General features: G+C 36.6%; 2 protein-coding genes across 3 annotated transcripts; one reads left to right on the forward strand and one right to left on the reverse strand.

Annotated features, from left to right (window-relative positions):
• Positions 1–635: 635 nt before the first annotated feature.
• Positions 636–4,585, reverse strand: LOC148065206 (uncharacterized). The gene is made up of 6 exons (XM_087809378.1): positions 3,952–4,585; positions 3,805–3,876; positions 2,810–2,928; positions 2,658–2,718; positions 1,625–1,719; positions 636–1,554 (listed from the first exon to the last, which is right to left on the reverse strand). Exons 1-6 carry the CDS (start codon positions 3,994–3,996, stop codon positions 909–911), a joined length of 1,038 nt encoding a protein of 345 aa, XP_087665504.1. The 5' UTR covers positions 3,997–4,585; the 3' UTR covers positions 636–908.
• Positions 4,586–9,900: 5,315 nt separating this feature from the next.
• ramp2 (receptor (G protein-coupled) activity modifying protein 2) lies at positions 9,901–14,487 on the forward strand. Of its 2 annotated transcripts, XM_087810033.1 has the most exons (6): positions 9,901–10,240; positions 10,537–10,596; positions 10,667–10,702; positions 12,252–12,284; positions 12,377–12,554; positions 13,700–14,487. In XM_087810033.1, exons 1-6 carry the CDS (start codon positions 10,180–10,182, stop codon positions 13,947–13,949), a joined length of 618 nt encoding a protein of 205 aa, XP_087666159.1. In that variant the 5' UTR covers positions 9,901–10,179; the 3' UTR covers positions 13,950–14,487. The 2 variants fall into 2 exon arrangements, with proteins under 2 accessions (XP_087666159.1, XP_087666160.1); XM_087810034.1 differs by lacking the exons at positions 9,901–10,240; positions 10,537–10,596; positions 10,667–10,702 and adding an exon at positions 10,720–12,111.
• The last annotated feature ends 3,802 nt before the right edge of the window (positions 14,488–18,289 follow it).

Consider the following 18,289-nt stretch of genomic DNA (forward strand, 5'->3'; position numbering starts at 1 on the left):
CTGTTTAAATTAAAAATATACTTTTTGGGGTATTGGGGTACTACACTTTTGTCACATTTGCTTTAACTTTAGATTATATTATATTATATTAGATAGACTTTAATAATTCCTCTGGAGATCTCATTCTGGAAATTAGATAAAGGGTACAGCAAGTTTTTTAATAGCAAGAACATAAAGAAAGGCCAAATAAAAAGAACAACTGCAGAGAGATAACAAAGTACAAATATAAAGAGTATAGATCTGTCGTGGGACATCAGCCTGGTACAGTTGAGCATGGAGATTAAAGACAACATCAAAGACACATTAAAGGCAAAAGGGTTAGACATTTAAATTAGAACCCAAACCTGAGTTAAAAGTGAACGAAAGAATTATAAAACAAATAATAATACTTACAATAATATTCAATACCTTTGATTAATTACCAATGTACATAATAATGAATAAATATATGAATGTATAATAATGACTTATTCTAACTGTAAAATGTTGTGAATGAAGTTATCGTAAACACAAGACTGAAAGGAACACAAGAAATCTAACAACTTTATTCAAAATCAGTTCTATGAATATTAGCATGCTAGTGTTAGTTGCGAGTTGTTACAACTTTTGTGTTTTTTAATCAGTAAGCAATGAAAGTCAATTTTTGGAAGTCAAGTCCATTTTATTTAAATATAACAAGTAAATGATGAACAAAGATCATCGAACAGGAAGTTTCATTTTTTGTATACAGACTCAAACTAAGTCCACCGTCTCCTGAAACTTAATATGCAAATTAAAAAGATAGTTCAATTTCATTTAACAATATATACATGAAGACAAATCAATTAGTTAACAGCACGTCTTAAAAAATAAAGATCACAGCTTTAAAAGTGAAGAATAAATAACAATGGCCCGGGAATGTCACACGTCTACATGTTGACCTTTATCCCTGCAAAGAGGCATATGGATATGAGGAATTGGTAGAAATTCCTCCGGAATCCCATCCTGGGTCTGGGATTTCCGGGGATCGGTTCTGGTTCTGGTTGAGCGTTTTCTTCTTCGGGCAGAACCACAGCTGATCCCAGAAACTCTTCCTCACTTTCTTCCTCTTCTCTTGTCTGGATTGGAGCCGGTTTGGGAATGATCGGGACTGGAAACATTGGACGGATGCATTCTACTGACACGTTGATGATTTCCCCTAAAAATTCCGGTGCTGAGGCTGCAACGTTCTCCTGCAGAACATCAGCCGGATACATCTCCCTGATCGTGTCCTGGATGGACTGGACCAAGTCGACCCGGATCTCTCGGGAGAAGGGGATGAAAAAGAAGTTCTTGATGTTGCCGTTGGAGATTTGATCTAAAACGGCCTTGGTCACCGTAACGAATGTCCGGCTGAGCTTCTGGGAGTCCAGGGCGGGGGCGTCTGTGGGACGGACCCAGAAACCCTGCAGCACTTGAGGGACAACCGCCAGCACCACGTCGGTCAGACTCGTCAGTTTTGCAGAAAACGCTTCAACTGCGTTCTGAGTCAGGACGCTGACATATCGCCGACACAATGTCCGGATTTTGCACCGTCTGGAGGGAGTGAGAGTAAAATAAGTAATCGGCTAACTAGACGCATGATGTCTGTTCTGCCTTGACTCACTGGGATTCGGACGCAATCAGTAAATGATCTGATGTATTTGATTGGGTTTCCTCCAAGATGTCTCTCAATTTGTTGCTGACATTCACCTTCCACGCCTGAAACCAAGAACACTTCACTTAACAACAGATGAACTACATTAACACGCTGGAAATTGGAGAAGACTTGGAATAAACTCAGTAAGAACCATTTACGCTAAAGCCTCTAGAGCAGGGGTGGGCAATTAAAATTATTCAAGGGCCACATTCAATTCTGTGAATGTTGTTAGTGGCCGTCAAGCAAAAAGAAAGACACAAAAATCCCTTAAAAAAGGACATTTGTCAGTGGGCCGGGACTTTTATTAAGCTAAATAAGCTGCAATTTTATTCTTGTATATATGAGTTTTTTTCAAAAAATTTCTTCAACTAACTTATAAAAAATGTTCTGAGGGATTGATATATGATCGAAAAATTACACACAAAAAGTAAATAAGTGTTATGTTGAAATGTAAATGAATAATAATTAGAAAATACATTTGTTAATGCATTAAAACCATTTATACATGATCATACTTTGACATTACGAGGGCCGCATACAGTCAAAGGGCCGCATGTGGCCCCGGGCCGCACTTTGACCAGGTCTGCTTTAGATGATCTTCTTGATGTATGGGTCACATCATGTCTGCCCTATTTTACGTTTTTATTTTACTAACACGTGTAATCCAATGGTAGTAACACACTGTGTACACAACAACAACCTGATTAGAGTTCACACGTGCACTTTTATATTGGAAATCGCTCTTCCTCATATTTCACCACACTAGGGTCGGGAAGCAGCCAAGCTGCATCTCAGCCGGATAAGTGAGAGGGTTGTTGAAAACCCCCACTTTTTTTAATGGGAAAGTTGGACAAGTTTGCGAATATATGGGGATAGATTTTGGATCAGCTAAAATCCTGAATTGTGTAACTATGTGTTAACTCTGGTCATAGGTTTGAATGTCTATATTTTAGGAGATAATATAAATAACTCAAAAATAAAACAAGGGTTCCAGACTTACAAGAAAGAGAAGGGATTTTTCATCTTCATCATCCAGCATCTCCACATCAAAATGCCAAAGTCTGAAATTAAGAAAAACAAGAAAATTCATGCATTAAAGGTTTTTTCTTTTGTAAAAGTATACATTTTATCTAAAGACTTTGATGCTCTTACTTTTCGCCGAGTTGGATTCTGCCTATTTCCCTTATCAGGTCGATCATGTCGTCAACGGTCACAAAATTTGGTATGATGTGCTTCTGTTGAAGGCTCAGGAGTTCTTTCAAAATCAAAACCTGCGTGTAAAGAAAACACATTTAAAAACAAAAATATTGGACAGAATAACCAGAGAGTTATAAACAAAACAAGACAACAACATCCTTTAAGAAACATCTTAAGATGTTTTTATTTGTTCAGGCTTTTCCTTGGTTTTCTGGAACTCCTGTTGTGTTATCAGTTTTATCTTGACCTTTAAAATATATACTTTACTGAATATTGTTTTGATTGTTTAACAAATAAAAATTACTTACTTACATTAAAAATAACAACATCCATCAACCTCATTCGAGGAATTAACCATTGACTACATGTTACATCAAGATACTTATATTTTAGTCTCGTATATATAAATATAAACTCGACCACCAAATAGAGCTTGGCAATAACTTAAAAAGTCAATCTAACTAACCAACTAGTTCGATGTCAACTACTCTTTTAATTTTTTGACATTGTTTTTAATTTGAAAATGCCAGTTTTTGAAGCATGTCTAAGGAAACTATAGGAAGTAGAATCATTTTGACATTTTATTGACATTACAATTGATTACAACGACGAAAGCAAGAAGGTAAAATACAAATTATATATATATTAATAATAATAATATAACAGCACTTAACAGGAGTAGAAAAATACAGTAGTCCACTTAACAGTTTTTAGAGGTATACAAGAAACAAACTGTCCAAAGTTAACTGTAACATATATTGTTTAAATATTTTTTTAAATGAGATGAACATGTAGTCATATCATCAATCTAATAATCATCAGTGTATTTTAACAGGAAAATCACTTTGTAATTCTTAATAAGAGACTTTTTTTTGTATTGTTGATTTCAGGTCAAAACAGTAGAAAGTGATAAATAAACAATAAACGTTATTTAGAACTTAAAAACTTACCTGAGTCTTGTAGGTTTTCTCATGCCAGCATGTCTTCATGGACTGCTGGTACAGCTTTGAGCTGAACAGGTGCTGTTGACGAAGAAAAATATGATTTTGTAAGAGCCGTTAAACGCATTTAAAAGGACTTTAAATGTCACAACTCACATCCATTGAATCCTCAAAACCAACGTCTTCTGGAAAAAACTCCATGACTCCAGGGACCCAGTGATGCCTCCAGGGGACAGCAGGAGCCTCCGTCTCTCAGGTGATGCGGGACTAGAGTGAAACCAACTCCACTGGGGGCCGTTGAATGTGCGTTACCTTTGCAACGTCATCGACCCCCCCCCCCCAATCGTGACGTATCAAAGGATTCAAAGGAGCGACGACGTCATAAAGGTAACTCAAAGTACGAAGTTGTTTTGAAATACTTTATCAGTTTTGTAAACGTTAGCATGCTAGTGCTAGCTAGCGGCTAGTCGTAACGCAATTAAAAAACTGAATTGACAACTTTTTTGGTGTAATTTAATTTAAAGTTCCTTCCTTTTTTTGTTTTGGTTAAACGAATATATATTTCAGTGAGTTTGGACTTATTATATTTCACTATAATGCTACTCGGAATGTATGCTAAACGCTATGCTAATTGCTAACCGTAGCCTCAGATAAACATCTGATCTAACCAGACAGTATCCTCTCCAACTCATACAAAATAGACATATAACATATTTTAACGCCTGAATAAAGTAACTGAGCAGCATTAAATATTCGATTCGTTGAATCATGCCACCGAATTTTGACAATAATTGAGGATTTAACTTGAGTTCTAATGTGTGCAATATATATATATTTTTAAATCGAAGCCATTTTTAATCAGGACACTAGATGTCACTGTTGTGCAGCGTGCGTTTAGAAAAAATAAGTATATTAAAGTGTCACATGATAAGTATACTTATTTTATACTCAAATCAAAGTGGTATACTTGAATAACTTTTGACAGATTATATTTTAGAATAGTACCCTCATGTCTTTTTGACTTATATTCAAATATACTTTATAAAATGTACTTTCACCACAATGAACTAGTTTTTTTTTATTTTATGTTGGCAACTGTATTATTGTGGTGATCCAGAAGTAAACTGTGCAAAGGACTGTGGGAGTGGGTGACGGGTGGCAAAAAACATTTGCTGTTATTGTTATATATATATATTTGCTTTGAGGTATTACCATTATTATAAATGTATGATCATGTAGTGCAGGTTTCAAACAAAAGAGTGTGTTCTTATTTTCATTACATGTATGTACTTTACACTTACTATTCTTATACTTAAGTTTACTTGAAGTTCAAGTCTACTAGTTTTTCCAAAGGGGTTAGGTTAAATACTTTTCCCGGTCTTTATAATATTTGTATATCCAGTATCGTCAAGTACTTGTCGAGCTGTCAGAGGCAAAACAAAACCTTCTATAAAAGCATGTCTGGGGAATAAACCTTATCAGCAGGAAGCGTCTTTATTAGTTTATTAAACACTCTTCTTGTTTGTCTTGGCAAAAGATATAAGGAGGCAAATACGTTCCAGATTTTCAGCGGAAAACCTCTCTCTCACTCTAAAAAAAAGTTTTTTTTATTTATATTATTAGTCTGTATCTGTTACAAAAGTAGGTCTATCTTAAGTAGCAGTCAGAGCTTAACAAGTAAAGAGCACAATAATGGAACTATTCATATGTAAAAAGCGTGATGTGGTTAACATATAAAATGATTTATTAATGGTTAATTCCCTTAGAGTGATGATCTAATACCATGAATAAACTATAGGAAATAGATTACGTTGTTTGTTTAATGTTTGCTGTATAGTTCCACGACCCTTAATTCTCACAAGAAAAACAAAATAGAGAGGAACGCTAAGATCTATGCATGAGGGAAACATGTAATCCAGTCCAACCATGACAGGTACTTGGATACGTGTAATGAGTTTGTGTACAGCTTGTTTGTGAATGTGAGTACTTTCACCAGGCGGATTAACATGTGTAAGAGGTAACAAACAACTGCACTCAGGTGAGACTGTCGACGCATAAAGAAATGGGAACGTGTTGTTTTGTTTAGCAAAAGTATTTCCGCCGTTGAATTAATCACCCTGAAACTGTCTGGCAAGACGAGGGCCGTCTGCATACCAATGACTTGACAACCCTCTCTGTGATGAACGGACCATTCGCACTGTGTTCTACTGATTTGCGTTTCTTGTGAAGCCTTCTCATACTTCTTTTGTTAAGCTGACTAGTTTACCGGCCTGTCAATGCTCTGAGCTTTTGAAATAAAAAGTCATCAGAGACTACAACAGTCTGCTTGTTAAACGTTTCAACATGTGTTGCTGTAGGAAAAAGGAAATCACGTTGAGTAATGACTGCACTGACTTTCACCAGAACTTAATAATAATCCTGCAGTATATACTTGTGTTATAAAAGTTGTATGACAACATGTGCTGGTTATAGTTTTACGACGGTTGAATGGGTCGTCATGGGGTTTTATCGAATAATATACATTAAAAGAAACATTAAAATAGAATAATATAGTTGTTTATCTTGACATCAGTTGAATATAGAGCATATGCATGATCTTAAAATATTGGCCATTTCTTTAACCAAACAAACATAGTATACAATAGAATACAATAGCTTTTCCCCTGATTTTCTGAGACTCTTGTGTTTGTCTCTGTTTTGTTTTGACCTTTTAAGTATTTATTTTATTGGGTATTTTTTTGATTATTAGCGCTTTGTGACCCTGGTCTTGATAAGCACTCTATAGATACTAATTAATTACTTACTTACTAAATTGCACAACCTTTCAAAACTTGGCATAACATAATTAATAAACAAACAAGATATTTTTTTTCTTTTTGGAAACAACCATAGCTTTAAAAAAAATGGATTCATTATTAAGATATATCATCAAATTGATTTTAATTGAAAGTAAATACACAGAGTGTATACTTAATGATATTTATCTCAGGGTCAAGGTGACTGAAGGCTCGAAAACAAATGTATTTGTGCTATCCCTTGTGTTGTCATATTTGTTTTTGTGGGCCTCTGGGTCACCTTGACCCTGAGGGTTCAAATATATACATCTAACTAAAATGCTGAATTAATGAAAAGCTCCCAACAGGTTTCTCTGCAAAAAAGATAGTCACATATAGTTTTAATAATTTTGTTAAAATATTAAAATGATCAAAACAAGTATCTTAATGAGTCAAGAGTCACATTCAAATGTTACTTTAGAGAACATCATTTCAAATGAAAACACCTTATAGACAGTCGTAGTCAACATAAATCATATTCATGTTGACTATCTAATTAAGATTGTTATGCATTGACCACTTAAACTCATTTGTAAACTGATATTATAAACCACCATATAAGGTAAACACAAAACTTCAACATGAAGGTAATGACAAATAATAACACATTTTAAATCCAACTTAGATTACACATCATGTAACCCTAATTAACATTTGGATAACATGTTTATATTTTTGTTCTCAAGACACATTAAGAACGTTTTCACAGTGTTTTATGATTAATAATGTGTTTGATTGTTTATGAGAGACCCACAAGCTGAACTTAACTTGTGTGTATTTGTCAAAGGGGTGTGGGTTTCATGCTGTTGAGTCCAGCTGCCTTTTATTACTGCAAAGATGTGGCGTCATATGGTGGGATGAGTGCCACGACTGACGCGGCAACAGAGTGCTGATTCATCTATGTTGTTATTATTATATAATAAAGAGTCAAAGTCAACAAACATGACCTTCTTGTGACACAAATCAAGTAAATGTGACTTGTTTACCTTTAAGAATGAGCCTTCATCACCTGTAATACGTCCTAAATGTCTTAATGATTTTAAGATATTTTTTAAGATAGAGACTTAACATGTCAAATTCAATCTCTGAATTTGTTCATACACCTCCTCAGCTCATTGGAGCTTGTGTACTCATCAGCCAGAAATAAAGAAAATTCTGCTGTTTAATGACCTGGCTCGGTGGATAGAAGCATCTGGACTTCCAGGAAAAAAAATTAGGACAAGAATTGACCTTCTAAGTGCGTATAAGTCCAAACAGTTGCATGCTGCTGTTAGTAGTAAGTCGATGACTAATGATGAGACAGTTCCATTGTACATTTCCTTTTCCTGGAAATGTCCATAGAGAAGAAATTCTATTGTAAATTGAAGTTTCTTTGTAAGTTCTTCAACAATTACATTTGAGAGTGAAGATCTCTTTCTGCCTTTTCAACCCAAAATGTCTTTTTTTTTCAACAATCTTTTCAAACCATTTTTTCATTTCTCTCTATATTTAATAAAAGTATTAGGATTGTTTTTCTTTTGCTTATTTTGTTCATTTAACTCTTTAATCTGTACTGACACCACCAAAAAAGCCAATGTTGTCTACAACACTGGCAATAAAAGTGTCTGATTTTGGTTCTGATTCTTAGTCTGATTCTGATTTAAAATAGAAAAAAGCAATGAGATTGAAAGGGCAGCAGGTGGCAGCACCAGTTGGAACTTGCACAAAGTGAACAAGTATAAACGTTTATTTCTTTGCCATATGAGTAAGTAAGTAAGTAATATTTGTAGACTGCTTTTTTTGACCAGGGTCACAAAGTGTTTAAACAATCAAGTCAATACCTAATATAATGTGTGCTCAAAAGGTTAAGACACCACGAGACAAACACAGGAGTCTCAGAAAATCAAGGAAAAGCCTGAATAAAAATGTCTTAAGATGTTTCTTGAAGGAGTCAGTAGATCATCAAACACAGAGAGAGAGGAAGATTGTTCCAAAGCTTAGGAGCAACAACCTGGAATGATTTCTCTCCTCTGGTCCTGAAGCTTGTGCGAGGAACCATCAGTAGATTCTGATCCACAGACCTCAGAGCCCGAGCTGGGGTGTAAGGCTGGATCAGATCACTGATGTAAGGAGGACCATGAATAGTTCTGAAAGTAAGAAACAGAATTTAAAAATTGATTCTATAAGAAACTTTCACCCAGTGAAGAGTTTTAAGGATCGGGGAAATGTGAGTTCTTCTACTAGAGCGGCTCAGAATTCTCACTGCAGTTTTCTGTATCAACTGCAGGCGAGACAGATCCTTCTTGTTTCTCCAAAATAAACTGTTACAATAGTCTAAACGAGAAGACAGAAACCCATGTATTATACAATCCAGATCGTGTTGTGACAACATTTTCCTAAATTTAGAGATTTTTCTCAGTTAAAGGAAACAGTTTCTGGTAAAAAATCTTAATAAATAATTTGTGGAACCTGATTTTAATTCATATTATATGTTTTCAGTCAAAATAAATAATCTAGATGAAATTCTATATACAATTTGTTAAAGTTCCTTTTTCTCTTGTTTTTGCTTTTTCTCAGAGCCCACTAGATGGGACCTATTGCTGTACAGTATGCAGTATTGTTGGTCTTCGACCAACTGTTTTGACCCATGCGTTATCTCTGGGTCCAAGTAAGTAATTATTATTTATAGAGCGCTTTTCAAAACCAGGGTCAAAATTTTATTCCTCTTTTCCTAGATTTTCTGAGACCTGGTGGCCCAAAAACAAATGTGTTTGTGGTATCCCTTGTGTTGCCTCTGGGTCAAGTTGAACGACCTATGTATTTCTGGAGGCCTGGGAGGTCACCTTGACCCAGAGATAACACAAGGTTTAAGGAAACCTCCCATCATTTTAAAGCCAAAAGCACCATCTACTGAACTCTGTAGAGAACTCTGCTTCATGAAGCTCCCTCAGCCTATTACTAGTAAAAAGATCAAGAGCAAAATGGAATAATTTATGAATAAAGAACAGCACTAGTGGATTTATGAACAAATGATCTTCATTGGTCTGACTTAAATCTCAAGAGTTTTATTGTTTGTGTTGTTTCCTAATCGGTTTATAACTGTTGGAAGTTCCCTTTTGTTAGCATCTTGACTCATTTTATGAATGACCTCTTCATGTAAATAAAGGAAAACAAATATTTTTACTCTCGATTCATGGTTGATAAGTATCGCCAAGTTAACACACAAGGTACTTAACTTGTTTATGTCGATCACTCATTTCTTGCTGTAACCAGAGTGCATGTTTCAGGGTTTATAAACACACACACCCACCAGCCTCACACGGAGTGAGGTGTAGCGTTTTCAAAAAAGAGCAGGATGAGAGAGAGAGCAGGATTAAACTGGGGATGATACTTCAGCGGACCACAGGAGTTTCCATCTTATCTCAGGCTCGGCCTGGAACCATCGTGAGAATACGCCCATCCTAGGAAATGGGGGCTTCCTGTTGTTTTATAGAGCCTTCCTGTTAAAAAAGGGTTGAGATATGTAATCCCCAACCGCTAAGAGGGGAAAGCCAGAGGACTGCCAGACAAAATGACAGCAACCAGCTCCACTCGCTTATTTTTTGGCTCCTTGATGACTTTACTCATTTTAGGTAAGTGCTTGGATCACTTCTTTACTTTTCCCCTCAGAACAGGCTATTAGTGATGGAGCGGTTCAGGATGACTTTTGACACACTTTCATTCCTCAACACCTTCAAGGTTAAGGGTCATTGAGTGATTTGTTTTAAATTGATAAGGTATGTTTTGCGTCAGAACAGAATCGTTTTTAAATACTAGTGTTTAAGTCATAAGTTTTCAATTTTCTTACCTGCTATGACGGGAAACGGTTAATTGTATTTGTATTTTTGTTTTTTGCTTTAACCCAAATTATTCTTGTCTCCGACCAAAGATCAAACGACAGTGTGTCTGGTCGATGAAAGGGTAGCAGTGCAACCCACCACAACATCATGTAAGTGTTGAATTTTTAGAAAGTCTTAAAGTCAGGAAACACTAAACAGATGTTATTTTTTCCTCAACAGTCTCCCAGTCGACAGAAGCAATGAATGAAATTATCAGTACGTTTTTTTTGTTTCTATAATAATGGAATGAAAATCTTAATATTTCGTAAATGATATGTGGAACAAGTTCGTTACACTTCTAGATACAAACACATGCTGGGGTTGAGTAATATCTGGCTCCGACTGAGGATTAGTTTTGGATTAGTTCCCTCAAACTCATTTGCTTGGCCCCGGAGCTGACAAACAGAACAAGACCAGGTTCGAGTTCCTTGCGTTTCGGCCCGCGTCCAAGACAAACTCCCGGTGAGGTCTCGACCAGCGGGAGGGTCAACAGCAGTCGACTCCGGACCCCGCGATGTCCCGGGGGTGAAAGGTTAACTGAAACCTTATTACGAGGAGGACCCCCAAGTGGTCTCACCGTCCTGGATTTTTTGTTCGTCATTCACCCCACGCGACGTCTGCGATCGACGCATGAACTTGGCGGTTGTGAAATAAGCCCCTATTTTCCACGCTCATCATGTGCCTCCTCGCTTATTTTTTTTCCCCTCCCCTCGGAGTGTCCCCCCCGCCCCTCCTTCCCCTGCCAACTCCCCCATCTCCGAGCCCCTCCTCGACTCAACAGACGTCTCTTCCTGATGTCATTGCCGAATCAAAATGGTGTTCAGTAAACAGATGTTTTGAGAGGCCCAAACATGTAGAGTAAGTGACAGGAATATACTGACTAGTTTTGAAAAGACACCATTGAAAATGAAAAAAAACAAACATTGGGGAGCCCCTTAATAAAGACCTTTCGAGCAGGTATGCGATGGACTAATAGCTCCTCTGGCGTCTGGACATATTAACCTGCATCTGAAATCGCAGCTGTCCTCCTAACACACCCAGCAGACTCACGATAAAATCCACCTCCAAATGCTCAGCCCTAAATGTTTGCTCATGTTTCCGATTTGGCAGAGGCGGCCTGAAAGGCAAATAAATCACATGCTGCGAGCCAGCCAGGCCTACAACTGTGAGAAAAAAAAGGGAGACTCAAAAGCAGAACAAGAGTTAAAGACTAAAGAGTTTTCAGATGTGAGTCCAGCCCAGGCTGGGTGTGCTCCCTCTTTATTTGGGGGGAATGAAGAGGACAATTGTTTTTTGCCTCCACCCCCTTCAAAAAGGGAGAAAATCCCTTTTGAAACATGCGTTGGAGAGGGAAGAGCTGTTGCCAACACGCAGGGCCTTTTCTCAGACGGATCTCTGAAGAACATCTGGTCACGGAGGGTAGCTCCTCTCTGGACATCTGGCAACCGAGGGGTAACGCCGCGTCTCTCTCGTGCTGCTTCCTGTTATGCGTCGCTGTGGACGGAGCAAGAGGTTCAGCGTTGTTGTAAATGACCGTCAGGACAGAAAGAGGCACCTTGATTCATTTCCTTCTGACATGAAGGGAGCGCTTGGTTTCATTGGAGTGTTGCTCTCTTTTCTCACGGGTGAGTGTGTGGTCCACATCTGCAGCTGTCTTCTTGAAATATGTCAAAAAAAAAAAGGAGAAAGAAAAATCAAGCGTAACGGTGAATGACAGTATCAGATTGGAAGTATTTGTCGTGATTACATTTTTTTTTTTTTTCAGATGCCACCTATCAGGAACTTATCCAACCGCACCGTATGTATTACCCTTTTCTTAAATCCATTAAGTCATTCTTAAAAGTGTCGACATCATTTTTTTTTTACACTCTTTTTTTGTCATCTTCATAGCTTGTGGAGATAATGACCCGTTTTGCCCAACTTACTGTTACTGGTGTCATATACACTTTGGTGAAACATCGATGGAGTGTCTTCAAACTATGCTGGTAGACGAATGTATTCGTCAATTTGAGATGTCAATGCTTTCACGAAACAGCAGCGACTGGTGCCTTTGGAGTAAAGTTAGTGGGTAAGTAGCTAATTTACCTTTTTTTTTTTTACTATTATTAGCTTACAAAATCCCCCAAATAAGCTGGTGACTATGTACTGTGATAGCAGGTTAGCTACAATATAAAAACATACACATATTCTTTCCATTGTTCTATTGAGATTTTTACTATTTGTATTGGAGCAATTTCCCAATAAATGGTGCAATTTCCACCTTGCATTAATTCACATGTTCACCCCATTTTTCCCATTAAGGAAACATACATTTATTACACAATTATTATTATAAAACATTTCCTGCATTAGATGTAAATGGAGATTTACAAATGTATGATTGTAGTCTTCAAAATATACAATATTAACGCAGCTAGCAGTGTCAGCAACTAGTTAAGCTAGCAAGTTCAGTTTCAAATTACTTTCAGTAGAAAAAATACATCCTTAATTTGTGGTATTTAAAGTTAAGAATCAAGGTCATGAATTTCATAGTTAAATTGATGAACTATTGGTATAAATAAATAATATGATAACTGATAATTCTATGTGGATATTCCCAAAATTCATTAATTTCCTACTCACCCTCATGTCGACTAAGGGTTGGGATTAATTTCAGTAGTAAAGTAGAGTTTGTTTTTGGAGTTATAGACAAAAACGTATGTTTATTTTAATGTAGCAACTGATGATCGTCCAAAAAGACACAATTAGAAACCAAATCCAAATACCTCCGTACAACAAGTCTATATGTTAAGCATGTTTGCAGTAAAAGTTTAAAGGCTAACATGCTACTCAGACAGGAAGTACTTTGGCTAAATATCGTGTACAGTCTACACTGGAATTGCTCGCGATATTTACTTGTATGAAGACGAAGACAATCTCTAAATTAAGAAATGGATTACTCTGAAATCCCAACCTATAGTCCACATGAGGGTGAGTAGAAAATGGTTGAAATTTGAATTTTGGGTGAACTATCTCTTTAACATTCAAAGTTAAATTATGTAATTCACTTCAATTCATAGTTTTAAACCTTTAAAACACATTCCTGACACATTTTTGAGAGCTCATGAAGTTGAGCTTTTTTTTTCCATTATGAGTTAGTCACTGAACTTTTTGAATGTTTTTCTTCTTTACTGTAAAACATTCCTTAAACACGTTTGTTTCCCGACCCGGCAGAGTGTACAGCAACCTCAGCCACTGCACGGAGAAGTTCTCCGACTGTCTCATGATCCCGTGGCCCAACCCTCTGGTGGAACAGACCTTCGTCGGAATCCATTCACAATATTTCGCCGACTGTCCGACGGAAGAACTCATCGATCCTCCGCCTGGGATCATATTCGCTCTGGTCATCACCCCCATCTGCCTCATCCCCATCATGGTCAGTCTGGTGGTTCTGAAGACCAAGAACGGGGATGGAAGTTCCTGATGGCCCCGATGACCTTCCGTACGAGAAACAATCGGACTATTCCATCTTTGTGATGATCTAAATGTGATCCAGCTGTTTTGACGGCAATTAAAAATGATGTTTTTAGAAATATGATTCTGACGAGAAAAAGATAACAAGCAAAGTGAACCCCCTTTTTTTTCCTGACCGGTGCACAGAGAGGACAGTAGGATGAGTCATTGCTCGTGGAAGTTGGGGAGGATTGGGGGGGGGGTCAGAGGTCACAAATGAGACACAATATGTGGGTGTGCCCTGAAAAGGAGCGCTCCTTCCTGGTATTGTCTGATTTTTGAGCAGCGTGGAACCGTCTTCCTCCCTCCAAACACAGACGAACCTTAATCTGATTTAACAAATGATTATTTTGTCGACAAGAAGAGAAGTCTTTGCCTAATAGAATGTTATGAACCATGACGATAAAGCTCACGTAAGTGCTTTTAAAACTGTATTTATAAAGTATCTTGACTGGATTGTACGACGTCACATCGCTGAGTGATGTAATAAAATATATTTAAGTCATTTATTTGGTGTAAATATGTAACAGCCATGTCTCCTGAGTCAGATGGCACCCCTTTGTTCCTCTGGTTCTGATCGCAGTGCAGTCTGCTGAATGCTGATGCAGTGACGGAATACGCTCATGTATCATCCCAGGACTGCAGGGTGGGCCTCCACGTGTGCGTGTGCGAAGGCCTGCATTTGGCACAGCTGGATGGGAAAGTGTGTTCGGTGACCTTCGTCCTCTATATGTCGGGTCATGGCGGACCGCACCCGCTTCTTCCTCGTCCGATCCCATCCAGGGTTTGGGTCACACCACGTTTATTGTGTTGAGACACAAACCCCCTTCTGACGCACTTTTACTAGATGTGATCTGAGGAAAAAATATTAGACGCGACACATGCGTCAGTGTTTTGTCAGATTTAAGTGGTCATAACGCTTTTTCAGGGACACGTCTTTTGGTTCTTGAGGGCCAGTCAGAAACCTAGATGACGGATGCTAACGTGTTAAAAAAAATGTATCCGGTTCCTGACTAAGACTTCAAATCAAAGTGTCAGGTTAAACTATTTTTCTTTTAACCTTCAGGAAATATTTTCAAACACAATGTTTAGATTCGTAGAAAGACTCAGGTTTTTGAATTAACTGTTTGTTTTTATGCAATTGTAACATCTGGACTATTGGTCGGGTTTAATTCAAGGTTCACAGAAAACAGAATCCCCTTTAAATACATGGTTGTTTTCTTGAAAGCAGAGGTCATAGACCGTTGTATGCGACACCACCGTGTTTTAGTAAGTCGACAATTACTTCCTGTTAAACAAGAGTCAGTTAAAGACTCACAGAATTATAAATTTGTTTTTATATGGCGGCTTGATTTATGTTTAAAGATTTGGCTTCTTGAGTTTGAAACCCCTGGTATAAGTATAAAATATAAATCATTCTTATGCCTTTATTTGGGGAAAAGTAAGTAAGTATCTAGTTAGTATGTACAAAAACTCAACACAAAAATATCTTAAAAATAATATCTATATTTCTTGCTCCAAATGATTTCCATATTTTTCATTTTTTATTTATTTACATTGTTTTACAGCTTTTAATATATTCCTGGTAAAAATAATTAAGAACTTTTCTTGATAGACTTTGGGTATAGTGATTAAATATAGATAATTATTTTGGTTTTTTTCATATTTAAAAACTGATTGGTTCATTCCTTATCTTACCCAAGTGGCTTATAATTGTGAGCCCCTTAAACATGTAATAAAATGTACTTCTATTAATTATTTATCACATTATTGTTGACCTGAAAATCGTTTTTTTTCCTTCTTATTTTATGTAATACAAGGTGCGTATGAGCCATACTGTTCTAATAATAACATAGTGATTATAAAATGTATATATATATATATATATATATATATATATATATATATATATATATATATATATATAAAGATAGTTTTTAGTTACAAACCTCAACTTACCATAACTTTTACTTCTTTTTGCTTCTTGTCAAGTTTAGTTAAACTTCTGTTCAATGAAAACATTGATTTAAGTCCTATATATTTAGTGACTGTGCTATTTTTTCTTTTCAAATTTAACAGCTGCTTCGGTGTCAGGGGCCTGGAACTGCAGCTGTGCAACCCTAGATGAGGAAAGTATGAAGTTAATCAGTAAAAAAAGAGTAAATTACTGCTTTTAATGATAATAGGCATGATGCACTTGCTATTTAAGACAAACACAGCTTTGATTTAAAACGTTTGTAAGTACTATGTATCAGTAAAATTCTGTTGATTTTTTTTTTTTTTAAACCTTTACAGAATGCATCATGCATCATGATGTTAAAAATCATACTTACATACATACAGGAGGCTGAATCCAGCATGTGGTATATGGGATTTCCTTAAACTGCGCCTGCTTGTAAACATTCTACTAAATTAAATATTAAATTGGTTGAATCCAAACATTTAGAAGAGAACGACATTATTCAAAGAATAATTATTTGTTATATTTACAAAAAAATCTTTTATGTTTTCAAATCCATTTTTGGCTGAAAATTGGATCGATTACTGAAAAGCGCTATACAAATAAAAATTACTTACTTACTTACTATAAGGAATCGTGAGCTGCAATGCGATAGTTTGCCACGAGAGGCCACTGCAGTATAAGTTAATACTACACGTTAAAATCAAAGCCCTTAAATCTCAATTAATATTGACAAATTGTACTTTCTTTAACGTCTAATTAACAGTAATATTCAATAAAACATTACTCATTATTCCTTTTTATTGGCATTTGTGATAGCTGATGTCTGCTGTAATGAGAATCAACTCTCGGTTTTGTCTTTCCAAAATCAGCTCTCGGTTTTGACTTTCCAAAAGAAAACTATTTAGCCCTTTCTTACTTATTAAAAGGTAGCATTGTAAAACATCTTACTCAACAGAGTTCCAAATCCTTGTTTTGGCAAGAATAAAAATGAATAAAAAAAGACTGGAACACAAATATCAAGTGAGAAATCTGATGTAAAAGGCTTTACTGTACTATTCATGTTCATGTTATCATCCTGGATTAGAGCATTACCCAACACGTTGAAAAAAATCGTGCAATTAATTTGTAACTTAAAATAATGCTCACCTTACAGAAGTTTACTTTTTGTTCTTCTGAGGTCCTGAGAAGAAATTTAAACTGCAGTTCTTAAAGTTGCCACTAGATTCTGCTGTAACACAGTATAAAATGTGTTTGGTTGTCAATTAAAACGTTTTCTTTAATTGATATTGAGCCATTTAATTCTTGAAATGTCAAGCAGTTTTTTTTTAATAATGGCCCCAAACTAGAGCGCAATAATTAATCAAACATTTAAAATCCGGAGAGAGAACTTTGATTAAAACCTGAACTTTGCAATTTCATATTTAAAATAAATACAAGTTGGAAAGTAACGTGGATGTTTCAGCCCAGTTTGTAAAATCAATTAAGACACTACGAAAAGATGGTTCACAACTCAATATCGTCTTGAAAGAAAAATACAAAACAAAAGGTGATTTGTTTAAACTCCTTTGATATGCGTCTTTTTTGTTACCTCACTTATAGCTCTACAAAGGTTATCAGCTGGCAGCTTAAGGCAATCCTTAGCCAGGGCCAGAGTTGGGTACTTTCTGTATGCTCCTGAGTAGTTTCCTTATAGGCCAACTTGGTTTCAGTCTAAAAAGTTACAGGTTATAACCAACCACTAAATTGATCAGCTATGTCGTTGTGTCTTTCTTATTTGGGGCAACGTTGTCCCCCCACCTTACACCGGCCACGACTGGGATAGATTCCAGTGGGAAATACCAGGAAAATCAATGAATGTATGTATGGGTTCAATCTCCACATTTATGTGGACTTCCCTTTGCTCTGTGATTGCCTTCAGGCTTAACCTACCATGACCCCCCCCAATTCCATTCCTCCATGGTCCAGAGGCAGGTGTTGAGGTCAAGGTAGAGGACTTAACACAATATATCACAGGGGGTCGTAACGTTTGAGCCCATTGCATCAAATTAATATGAAAAAAACCTCAACATTATTATCAGAACAAGGTTGGCTCAAAGGCTAATATTTAACTTCCCACAAAGTACACAACCAAGGTAGGCTGCCTGAAGAACAAGCTCAGGATATCAAGAAAAACAGGTGCTTGGAGTTGCCTCCAGACTCTAGCACTGGAAGCGCAAGAATCTTTCACATTTAGAAAAGAAACATATTTAATGTTTTATTCCTTTTTTTAAATATTCATCACATTAAAGTAATATCAGTTCAGGCTTGAGTGCCGATCGACGTAAGAGAGGGAAAAGACTACCTTCCAT

This window comes from Callionymus lyra, chromosome 15 (assembly GCF_982586985.1).
Source record: "Callionymus lyra chromosome 15, fCalLyr1.hap1.1, whole genome shotgun sequence".
Classification (NCBI taxonomy): domain Eukaryota; kingdom Metazoa; phylum Chordata; class Actinopteri; order Syngnathiformes; family Callionymidae; genus Callionymus; species Callionymus lyra.